Here is a 13,003-nt window from a genome sequence, read left to right on the forward strand (position 1 = left end):
TTCTATCTACATCTCATTTGATGAAGCTTTTACCCCTAGATCTACCTCAAGTCTTCAGATCTGCATCAATTCAAATTTCTGCTGAAGCTCCCTTGAAGTCTCTTTGCAGCATGTCTACGCTGTCCCCTTCCTCTCCGGTAATGAGTCCCTCAACTCTGATCATCCGCTCATTGCTGTGTAGCCGCCACACTATGCCATGAGATTGTTGCAAAAGGACATTAGATTTTCTGAAAATGGGCCATGATGTTTTTTTGTCCATCATGTTACACATATTTTTTTTGGTCTACAACATTTTGTTGTCTAATGTAATATTTTTGTCTACTATCCAGAATCTTGTCTACAGAAATATTTGTCTACCGTAATATTTGTAATGGAAAATTTATAAGTAATGTCTATCGTTTATTAGTTTACGACACACTAATTTAGTGAAGGTAGACAAACTTATGTCAATATAATTATTGTTTGCAGAATAAATATTGTCCACAGCTTAAATTATCTATATGCTCAACTTGTCTACAGAACATAATTTGTCTACAACCTCAACAAATTGGAATTTGTCTACCCATAAAAAATCAAACATGATTTTTCTTTTGTTATGTCAAGTAACACAAAGGTAGAATGGAAAAAGAGTTTATGATTGTGGTAGAATTGAAAAGTTTTATATTGAATGTGGTAGATTAGACTAAATTCCCTTATTTTTTCTTTACCTTTCTCTTGTAATTAACCATGTTGTTTGTTATTATGTGAAAATATGTTGATTAGTTCGTAACTACAGTTGCACTTCCACCGGTCATCTACCATACCCAAAATATGTAACTAGTTAATGTAATTATTGTCTATAATTCATGCTTATTAGTTATTAATGTACTGTGAGTGACATAGTTAATGTAATTGTTGTCTATAATTCTATATATCTCCTATATATTAATAGAGAAACATTCTTAAAAAATTATGCTGATGTTAATGTTAATAATCCTCATTAGCTAATTATCCTCATTATTCATTAGTTAATTACACCGCTTAGCTAATTATCCTCATTATTCATTTAGCTAATGTTAATTACATTTCATGCAATTAGATATTTCATTAAAAATAAATTAAAACAGTTTTTTATTTTCTAAATTTAATGATGTGCAACTCTTTTCCTAACATACTTTTATAAACATTTCAAAACTAACATATAAAATCCATGTTTAATTTAATTAGTAAAAATTGTAGTATTCATATTTTTACATTAAAATATCAAACATACATTCTTTAAAATACAAAAATGATTAAATTCTCTTTGAATGTGTATTATACTTCTTAATAAAACAACAAATTGAATTCATTTTATTAAAAGGTTTTTCAAACCTATTACATAATTGTTGAATATTAATATTAAAATACAAAGATATAGTTATATATTGTTAAATATTTAGCAATTCATTTCTGATTATTCATTCGTGATTAAAATATCTATATTAAAAATACAAGCAACATTAGAGATAATACAATTCTGACCTATTCAAAAGTTAAGAATAATTGTAAGATAGAATACGTATATGTCAAATAAATAAAATTATAAACTCAAAATATATGTCAAAATTTAGAGTTATATATACGTCAGCGCGACGCGCAGAATCTGTACCTAGTTACGTAAATATATTTTATAAGATATTGTGAAAGGTAACATAGACAAAAATCAAGAATATTATGTTACTAGAAAAAATCTCTAGTGCAAATACCACATAAATCGTATGACGACTCGTATATATAAAAACTGATGATATTTCTTAAAATATTTTTGATTAATGATTTTTTTTTTCTACTTTTTAATTTGATAAGTGGTTAAGTAAGACAAAATATTAATTCTCTCATACTAAACCAAAAATATAAACCGAAATTGATAGTAGAATTTAAACAGGCAACTATATGTAGCAGAAGCTATAAAATAATAACCAAGTTACTATATATATCAACTAATGAAAAGCTTTCTTCGAAATCTTATGTGAGAGACAAAAATCAGTTTTGGTGGTTGGACAAAAATCAGTTCCAGAAGTGTTTCATGCTCATCATACAAATAATATATGTAAAGGAAAATTCATAGTGATCAAGATAAGTATGAATTAATTTATACGACATTGTGGAATCTGCTTTTGTAGAGGCACAATTTTGTAAAATATATCATATATAGATCATGTGACATATGTTTCTTGTAAGGTCATGATGATGTATGGACAAGAAAATTCTATTGGTGTAATAGGGGAGAATCAAACTCGGGTTATTGGGGGTCTACCTAGGGAGACAAACCAACTTTGTTACTTATACTTCATTGATTTACATCAAAAAATATTGTTTTAGTAATTTAAGGGGATCAGTTGACCCCTACGTCATACAAAGATTCTTCGCTGTGTATGAATAGTCTAAGAACATCTCCATCCGTAAAGTCTTTAAATGGATTCAAATTTTAACAATGTTCATATTTTAATATAATTGACTTATTTAAAAATGTGAACCACTCAAAAATAAAAATCTAACAAATAAGTGTCTTAATGTGTTTGTGCAGAGACATTATCACATTAATTAAATATCACTAATGGAGATGCCGTAAAGATCAAATGGGTTATTGTCTTCCTCTTTTTACATAACATGGAGTTAATACTTGACTAGAATAAGAAGTCAAACCATAATCAAACATACCAAATACTAGAGTCAATTTTATATATGGTCTTTCTCAACTATAAAAACTAGACTAAACGGTCCTAGCTGGTCCACATCACTACCACCAACGTGGCAACACAATCCCATAAAAACGAATGTCGTGCTCTCTTATGGACCTTAGCATTTGTGTGGGTTTTGTAGCTCTCGTATCACACTTGAAAGAGACGCTGAACTTCAACTAGAACCTTTTTTTCCCTTTCTGAAATTAACACTGACAATGATGTAAATCTCAATAACTTTTATCCAATATCTGTATGATAAAGCACAATGATACGATGAGATATTTTGGTTGGCATTTCGGAAAGTAATAGTGATCATTATTCTTGCAAGGTTTTTAAAAGTCTAAAACTATGTATAAGGGATATAACTAACATAAATTAAACCAAAAAAAAAACTAACATAAATGAAAAGACAAAGAAAACAATTGAAGTGCATGGGAATGACACGAGAAATGTACGTGAAGAGTGATAAATTTGTGAGTGGAGTAGTATTTATTAAGCCCTGCAATATTTCATGAAACCTATATTGTCCGAGTCATCCTATACACAGTACGCATGTCTTGTTTACCAGTTTTTTACGTTTATGATTTCTACCCCATCATTAGTAATTTATTTGGACTATTGTGGTGTGGTGCTTATGATCAAGAAAGAAAGATGGCTCGACTCCCTACTAGGAATACCCCGGCCCAACCTTAGAAATTGTCCACGGACTTGAACGGTTCGATCTTGATTTGGCCCGCTTTTTTTTCTTTTTCTTTTGTGCAGGTCTGTTTTACTTGACTCTGACTTGTGTATTACTCATGCATAACCCTGCAAGTTCGATTAACCGAAACCAAAACCGAAACGAATCAGTTTTGACTGATCTTAGTTTTCCGGTTTTAGAAAAAACTATCAAAATTAACTGAATAAATAATAGGTTCAGTTTCCTGTTTATTTTAACAACTGAATCTTAAACCAAAAATGATTCAAAATCTTGCCGAATTGAACTTATTAATTGTTATACCCAATTACCCATTTTGAACTAAAAAACCAAAAAATCTAGTTTTGTTTGGTTCGGACAAAGGTCTACCTCGTTGGTATTCATAATATTACGATAATTAAAAATATATTGTTATAATTCTTACTTTTAGTTCTGTATGAGAGAGAATACTGAAAGCTGTCAATGGAAAAAAGTTACCTATATACACACTCTATACGACATTTCACATGTATACAGTATATAGACAAAAACGGAAAGAAATAAAGTTACGTAAGAGTTAAAAAAGAAGCAAGTTCTATTTTTTTTTTTTGAAGTAACACATGGTATAAATCAAATTCATTGTTTTGTGTAGACACTTGCCAAGATTCGATTCTCCCTCACGTGTAATTCTCTATATCTCCAAATGTAGAACAATATTATCGGTTTGCTATTTGCCAACTTAACACATACTAATCATACTATATAACGTTTTAAGTATAACAAAAAATTAACCAAAGCTTTTCACTGATTCCTCGTCACGTGAGAGACAACACGTGATTCGTTAAAAAGACCAAAAGAAGAAAGTAAAGTAAGTAAAGGCGTGAGATTTGACTCATGCGTGCGTGCGTGGCTTCACGCCGTTAACTCACAGACGTTTATTATTTAACCTTAAATTCACCATTAATTAAAGTTAAAAATTTGAATTTATATAGTATATAACAAATTCTCATTATAAAAAAAAAGACAAATCTTCCGCCGGTAACAAAACTTCACCAAACGCCGTTTAACGGCCGGTGTTTTTTTTTAACGTCTGTTATTTATTTAAACAGCTAAGAGAGGATCCGACCCGAATAAATCCCCAATATCTTGAAAATGGTCCTCCACGTGCCAGCTAGAGAATCCAGACCCAGACCCATACCCTGAACCGGATCCAAACCCGAAACCGAAACTCATATCCGCGAAAAGATCACCTCCGAATAAATCTCCGCCGTAACAATCAGTCATCGACATCGGAAAACCAAAAACGTCGTCGTTTGAAAATAAAGATTCCGATAAATCCGTAAAAAGAGCACCCGACGGTTCTTCTTTCACCCCAACCGTCGCCGATACACCGGAAAACTCTTTCTTAACCGCCGTAGACTCGCCGGAGAACGGAGACCGTAAAACAGAAACCGGAGAATCAAGACATTCTCCTCCGTCGCCACTGATAGAACCCGACGTTTCTTCAGCCACCGTCGAAGCTTCTTCAGTGTTCTCCATCACCGGAACAGGAGGAGGAGGAGGGAAGTTGAGAAGCGCGTCAGGACCACGTAGCTGAATAGCTGCGTTATCGTACACAACGGCGGCTTCCTCCGCGGTGTTGAAAGTACCTAACCAAACCCGAACACGTCGACTCGGATCTCTAATCTCCGCCGCCCATTTCCCCCACGGTCTTTGTCTCACTCCACGAAACTTTCTCGCCGCCGGAGTAACAACCACCGCCGGAGTAGCAGTAGCAACTGTCCTCTTTCTCTTCTTCTTCGTCGTCATCAGCTTGTCTTTATCATCAGAAGAAGCAGATTCAAGAACCACTTCGTTCACGTACTTCTTGACACGACGCCGTTTCGCTTGAAAACCTTGTTCTTCGTCTTCGTCGCTTGATGAGTCTGTAGCGTAAGGATCAGTTACAGAGATACGTAAGATTCTCGGTTGTGTTACGATGTTCTTGAGTTTCTTCTCTGTCTCCATTTTTAAAAACTCACTCTCTTTCTCTCTTTCTTGTAATAAGAGTATTGTATTAACTTAGGTGTTTCTTTGTTCGTGTGCTTATTTATATATAAAAATACAATTCAGGAAAAGTAAAGAGAAAACAAAAAAAGGAATAAAGAAAGAGATTGATGCTTTGTAAACACAAGAAAATTTTCCCGGGAAAGTTGAAAAAGAAGAGAGCTTTTTTTTGTTTTGGAGATATGCTTATGGAATCAGAGTTTGGTGATTTAAGCAAAAGAGGGAGATGCTTTTTTCTTGTTTAGGGATGAATGTTTTTTTTTTTTGTAAAGAAATATTCCTGGGAAAAAATTTATGCAGAGAAAAGAAAAAGTTTTATGGAGAGCGAGTGACAAAAGATGAAGAAGAGGAAGAAGAAGCAGAGCACATGTAACAAGTGAGAAAAGAGAGAAAGACTCTGAAGAGAACAGAGTCTTTTATAGGATCTTGAAACGGCGGTTGCGGCGTTTTACTATCCTGTTTTTTTTTTTGTCATTAGTGAGAAAAAATTGTTTTAAAAAGTTGAANTTTTAAAAAGTTGAAAAAAAATTAAAAACATTAAAGAACACGGGAAAAGACGGTTTCTAGTCTTATCTTTGACCTTAACAATTCAATATCAGTAGTTGTGTTACTCAAAATTTATTAGCTTAGCACTAATTAAGGGGTTGTTAATTGCTGTAAATTAAAAATTTCTTAAAACCTTCCTCAAAATGGTCTTTTGGTCATTTGCTAATCAAATATTAGACCGTTGCGGTGTGTAGACTGTAGCAGTCTCAAGTCTTTTTCTACAGCAGGGTCCTGACGTGGCAGAGAGACGACAACATAGGATGATGTTACGTCAAAAAAAACAAAAACATAATCTCCCATTCGACTTGTGTGTCTTTTTTTCACCTTTTGTTTTTGTTTTGTTGTATCATGGTATTAATTGAATTTCTCTTGTTTTCGACATGGACATTAATTTTAAAAAAATTTCTTTATTATTAAAGTTTATATTTGTCCTTTTTAAAACATTTATTATAGAAAAAAAAAACTCTCTTTTTTCGCTGCATATTTTCACGTGAGTGTTAAACCAGAGAAAAACAAAGTGCCTTTAATTTTTTTTGGTTCTTTTAACGTGGAGAGTGTTTGGCTTTTTTCAAGAAAAAATAAAACTGTGATTACATTTTCTCTACAAACAAAATATAATGCTGAAAAACATAGATTCAAAATGTATCTTTATATGAAACGAAATTGTGAATCCGACAAGCCACCAATATCGTTCAGAAGCAAAGTTACTATAGTATAAAATAAAGTAAAAATCCTGCCCACTATTTAATTGGAAAAAAAAACTGTGATTTATTTGCAAATATACCGTGATTTAATAATCTCTAATCAAATCAAAAACTGTAATATAGAAATTAGTGGAGTAACAATATATATATATATACACTAAGTTGTCTCCTTTTTATTAGGAGTGCTTGTTTTATGAGAATGAAGAGTATTTAGAGACTGCTTTGGGTGGTGGGATTGGTAAAATGTGTTATGATTGATGTAAAGAGGTATGGATGTAGCTCATAGTTAGCTAAAAAAAATGTTACTAATCAGAACTTGTTTAAAATTTATTGTGTTTTGTTGGATTATGGTTGGTCTACAGATATGACGTCTCATTCCTTTTATGAAATTGTTAAACCAATGAAAATTTTAAACTATTGTTGACATTGGGTGATACACTTTATTCATGCCATTTGTTGACAGTTGGCCAAAAAAAATATTGTTTATTTTGTTCTACATCACAAGTTCTATTATTCATTGCTGATTGAGAAAACAAAAATTTACTTTTTTTTGTAATTTTTTCTTTATTTCTAATTTACTTCTTTATGTTTTTACTTTTTTTTTGTAATTTTTTCTTTATTTCTAATTTACTTCTTTATGTTGTCAAAAGCCCTGGAAAATGATTTAATACAGTATAAAATTATTACAACGATGTTGAGTTGAGCGGCAAAAGCTAATCTTTGTTATTCTCTCCACCTTCACGAGGTACACACAAATCTGCTAATTCACGTAAAACCTTGAATCACCGATATGCACATGTAGCACTTATTCACTTATGTTTTAATATAAACATGTGTGTTTTGCTTTTTCTAAACATTAGTTAGTATCTCGACTAGATGAACTCTTTTTTCTGTTCAATTTGGTTGGTAGTTACTAGGTAGTGTGACGCGATGGAAATATTAGTTACATATTCACATGTTTAGCATACAAATTTATAATCAGTATGAAAAAACAAAACAACCCTCTAAGTCTCCAACATACTAGAAAATAAATACCATTTTAAATTGCTTTGGTTCTAAACTTGTAAATTGTAATGAATGATCTGATATCTGTTTCAGGAAGTATATCTTCTTCTTTGTGTTTTTTCATATGTAAAAATAATATTTTGGTATCTAGAGTTCATGAATATAGAGTAAAAAATGCAATTAAGTCTCTACAAAATAAATAATATCTCTCATATCTAGATTCTTTTTAAACAAAATGAAAATTGTACATAGTAATATATAAATACAGGAAGTTTTAAATTTAGTCAAAGATATTAAAATGGCTAAATTGCACCCATTAAATGTTTTAGGTGATAGGTTTGAATATCACTAGTAACTATTTAGCACTATGTTTATACATGCTCGGGTTAATTCGAATATCCGATCTCAATAAATTCTAGACCCATTCGGATATTTTAAAATTTCGGATACGAGTTCGGGTCGGATTTTCGGATTTGGGTATTTTGCCCATGCGACCATACCTAGTTATTCATATAACATATTGATATTATATTATGCAGTCTTATAGATTTTGGCCCTATTTTCATGGACCGATTCCTCGTAAATCCAATACATAGAATACAATTTTAGTACTATTTTTCTCTAGAAAGAAAAGTTGTTAAGTTAGCCTGATAGCCTCACCCAAATCGAACCCTGGTGGTTAAAAAGAGAAATTTGGAAAATATTTGGATGATTACAAAATGCTTCATTTGACACACACACACACACAAATATATATATATATATATATATACACAAAATCTATATTAACATTTTTGAAGTACATTTTGTGTTATGCCTTTTTAGTTTTTCTTATTTAAATGTTTATTTACAACATTAACCCTTCAAAAGTTTCCAAAAATAACATTACTTCAGATTTTCTTTCCTAAATATTTTACATTCCATCTCAACTAAAATATTACAGCAAAATCAATATGGAAACACAAAATATGATATATTTAACTACAACTTCTATTGTGTATTGAAAATATTCTATCTATGAATCTTTTGCAAACCAAGAAAATAATAATTTGATTCCTATTTTGTTTTAAAAAACCTGTGAGTTTTGATTCTTAACGTAAGGAGAACTTCGATTCACATTTATTTAAATATTATAATTAATATATATAAACTTAATAAAATTTTAAAATATTACGAATATGTAAAATTAAAAAGTTCAAAATACTATATAATAGATGGGTTATAAAGACGACATGTTGGAATTAATAAACTATCATTAAATTTGTGCTAACACGGGTTAAATTCTTATTTTCTTATTTGTCAACAATATTATAACTAGAATATTTGACATATAAAATTAAGTTTATTTAACTAAGATTGTGTAAAATAATTAAATCATTATGAATAATGTGACTTAATCATAGCGTATAAATGACTTATTATGTATTTAGATCCCTTATTTTTTTGTTATAAGAATTAAAAAACAAAATAAAGTCTCACACTAACAAAACAAACTAAATATAACAAACAAATAGTCATGAAATATATTACGGATTAAAAATGAATATAAATCTTTAGCTAAACAAACGGTCGAAAAGTTTAGTTATTCCTCTATTTGCAAACATCAAATATTTAACAAAAAAATACAATATAAATATAAATAATAATAAAAATTATATGCATGTTAAAATCTAGTGATCAATTAAAATGATATTAAAAATGTTTTGGCATTAATTAAACAGGTGCGCGGTAATCTTTATATATTTCTACAATCTCTACAACATTTTAAATCAATAATAATAGTGAAAACTGTGGAAGACAAGTTAAATAAACATCAGACCTACACACTGTACATAAAAACATGTTGAGCCACGTAATCACTTATGAATCCAATAAAAATAGTTTCAAGAAGTTTTTTCTCAAACAAATTAAACTTCGTTTATAAGAATATTTACTAGTATATGAAACATTGAAAGTAATGATGAATCTTGGTTAATGTAATATCATCATAACACAATGATAGAGACTAGAGTGTGGTAAAATTAGCATACGTGAACTTTCACATACTAATAATTTCATATCCCTAACCAAATAGACTCATTGGGACTTGGGACGTAGTTGGGTGTTTAGTGAAAGTTTTAAGTAAAATAAAGAGAGACCGTACGGATAAATGTCGAAGAAAATAAGGACTAAAGGACAAGACTTGGACGGTAGCAAAGTAGGAAGCGAGCCCACTCACCGCTCGCACCGTTTTAGTCCCGCAAACGGCGCCGTTCTCTCGTTTCGAGCCATCATCCCACTTGATTGTTTCAACTTTCAAGTATGTGACTTCGTCGTCTCGAGGCAAAACTCTTGACTCTTCTCTTTCGCGTGTTACCCATTTGTCTGCTTAATTACATCTCTTTTGGCAGCATGTTCATGTAACTCCAAAGATGAAGTTCTTTTTGTTTTTTGATTGACCACAGAGTTCATGAACCGGATACCAGAAATGAGCCTTTTTACGTAACTAAGCTATGTTATAGTAGTTTATACAACCGTGAATGTAATATATTATATATATATCGATATAAAAACATAAAAAGTATGTGATGGAACTACTAATAATATTATGTATTTATGTTTGAAACAACGGTTATGCCATGAAACTAATATATAGAGCTTAAACATTCTTTCCAAATATGATATGAAAATTCAGAAATATCAATAAGAGTTGGACCTAGGAAAGTGACATCTTCATTAGTTATTGTGTACAGTACATTGATTCAGGTGCTTAGGAAAATGAAAAACGAAAATAATAAGGTGGTGTTTATTTGTTTAAGGCGGTCGATGACGTTGATGATAAAGGTCTATTCTCGTATATATATATTTTTAATTGAATTATCCCGAAGACGAAACAAACACTAAAAATTATTAAAAATTCAGATTCATTTTTATTTATCATATACTAGAATTAGAAATAGGCTCGAGATATATTTAATTCTATTTTTATGAATTATGATATATCTTAAATTTAGGATTATATTTATTAAATGGTTTTTGTTAATATGAAATGTTTTTTTAAAAAATATTTAATATATGGTCTTTTATACATATAGTTCTTAATGTTTTGACGCAAAATAAAATAAACAAAACATATCAGATTTATTTTTAATCAAAGTAATTAAATCATTCAAAGTTTTCTTTTTTTGGATTTTATTGTTTTTTTGATAAATTGTTAGGTTCTTATATCATTTTCAGTCCCACTCTATTTTAAAATCAGTACCCTATTATAGTCTATAATTTATAGAGTAATATTTGCTCTAACCCTACTTAATATTTTACTCTATCTTCAACTTTATTTTTTACACTAAATCTAATTTAGAATAAAAAATAGAGTGATACATTAAAATAAAAAAACTATGCATTGTTTTAGAGTAAAAGATAGAATATATATTGGAGATAGTTTTAGCACACGGAAGGTTTGTGTAGAGACCATATATCAGCATTCAAAATGAAAATTGAATATTGAAAACAGTTTACAAATATTACCCGATAAATCTCATCTTTCCCTATATCTTTTCCAAAGCTTTAATATATGGATGAGATCAAGACATATATGATGATCCGCTATATCTCTATAACCAAAAAACTATTATCAAAACTCAGTAACTATGAAATAAATAAATAAAAATTACATTTCAGTCTCAATCATAAAAAAAATATATTTGAGAAATATCTTTCTGCGAGTGGTTTTACAACTTTATGTAATCTTTAACTCAATCTTAATATTTGATTTTCTTCTTGACTCCGCGATATGTTGCTATGATTTGATTTTCTTCAATTAGTCTTCTAACAAATTTCTTGTGAATTAGAAACTCTATGTAATGCTTACATGTGTTATACTTCTATTGATGATTGGTTGTTTCTCGATCCTTGTGTCTATTCTTATTCATTATGTACTTTCAATTATAAAAAAAAAAAAACTTTCCAACATGTCAATTGGTGTAGATGGAAGGGAAGACAAAATCAGAAAATTGATATCAACAATAAATACATTCAAATCAATTTTCTGACATAACTACATTTTAATTTATTTTAACTTACAACTAAATTAATAGTATTTTTTAATTAACTATATTTGAAATTATTATATCTATATGTTGATTTTTCCATCAGATTTTGATGATTTTCATGATTTTAAAATATGATATCTGAGAAGAAAGAAATCAGATCGACTCAAATTCATCCAATCAATAAACTAAACTTATGAAACCTGAATCTTGTATTATACTAATGAGATTATGAATCTAGACAATATGTTTTACAACGTAACAAAGGAATCACCAATGATTATCTTGAATAATTAATAAGTGTATTCCCGAATTATCATATCCTCTAGAGTTTACTCTCTAATCTCGTAATCACCCTTAATAATTTCTTTTTGGAATAATGCATACTAAAATATGGTGCATGTCGTAAAAACTTATGAAATATCTTATAATATATCTCACATTAAATTTGAATAAAATTTATAAAAAGAAAAGTGTGTCAAATTTAATGTTTTTATATTTGTTAAGGGAGAAGTTTGTGTCATTTGTCTAGAAGAAACCACGGTCGATCACATGTTCTTTTTTGGTAAGTGCCTTCACCGTTATTGTTTTCCTTGTGTTAATCAGTTTGTGGAACTGAAACTGCAAAACAGAACTGTGCACACATGTCTTGATAATGAATGCAAGTTAGAGCTGAGTCTTAAATACTGTAGCAAGATTTTGAAACCTAAGGTGATTCAGATGTGGAAACAAAAGATGAAAGCGGATTCCAAAACAGCGATTTCTCGATCTGATCAATCGAATGACGCATCATGTGCCAAATGTTCGGGACTCTTTTGCATTGATTGTAAAGTACCATAGCATTATGATTTATCTGAGTTTTGTCTTTAGTACAATATATATGATTATTGAGTAAAATGTGATTTTTAACTATATTAAGACATATGTTTAAATTAGTCTTTCATAAATTAATTTGGTTTCAAATTTGTACTTTATATTTTAATTGGTTTGATTGGTTTGATCAATAGTTTTATTTTTAGGCTACATGGAATATGGTTTCATTAGGACATATATTATATGTTAAACTAAAAGTTGGACAAAATATATTTTTGTAACAATGTAAATTTTTTTCATAAAAGCAAATTATACACCGTATAAGATATAAATAAAATTGAGTATATAAAAAATGTTTAATTTAAGATTAATAAGAAAGGTTTGTCACAAATATAGAGCACCAAGTGTCGCATTGACATACAAAGTCTGAATTTTTTTTTTTTTTTTTTTTTTTTTTTTTTTTTTTTTTTTTTTTTTTTT

At 29.6% G+C, this 13,003-nt stretch overlaps 1 protein-coding gene across 1 annotated transcript; it reads right to left on the reverse strand.

Annotated features, from left to right (window-relative positions):
- LOC104737111 (ethylene-responsive transcription factor CRF1-like) lies at nucleotides 4,352–5,790 on the reverse strand. Its single transcript, XM_010457217.2, has one exon. It carries the CDS (start codon nucleotides 5,386–5,388, stop codon nucleotides 4,483–4,485), a length of 906 nt encoding a protein of 301 aa, XP_010455519.1. The 5' UTR covers nucleotides 5,389–5,790; the 3' UTR covers nucleotides 4,352–4,482.

The sequence above is a fragment of the Camelina sativa genome, chromosome 13, assembly GCF_000633955.1.
Source record: "Camelina sativa cultivar DH55 chromosome 13, Cs, whole genome shotgun sequence".
NCBI lineage: Eukaryota > Viridiplantae > Streptophyta > Magnoliopsida > Brassicales > Brassicaceae > Camelina > Camelina sativa.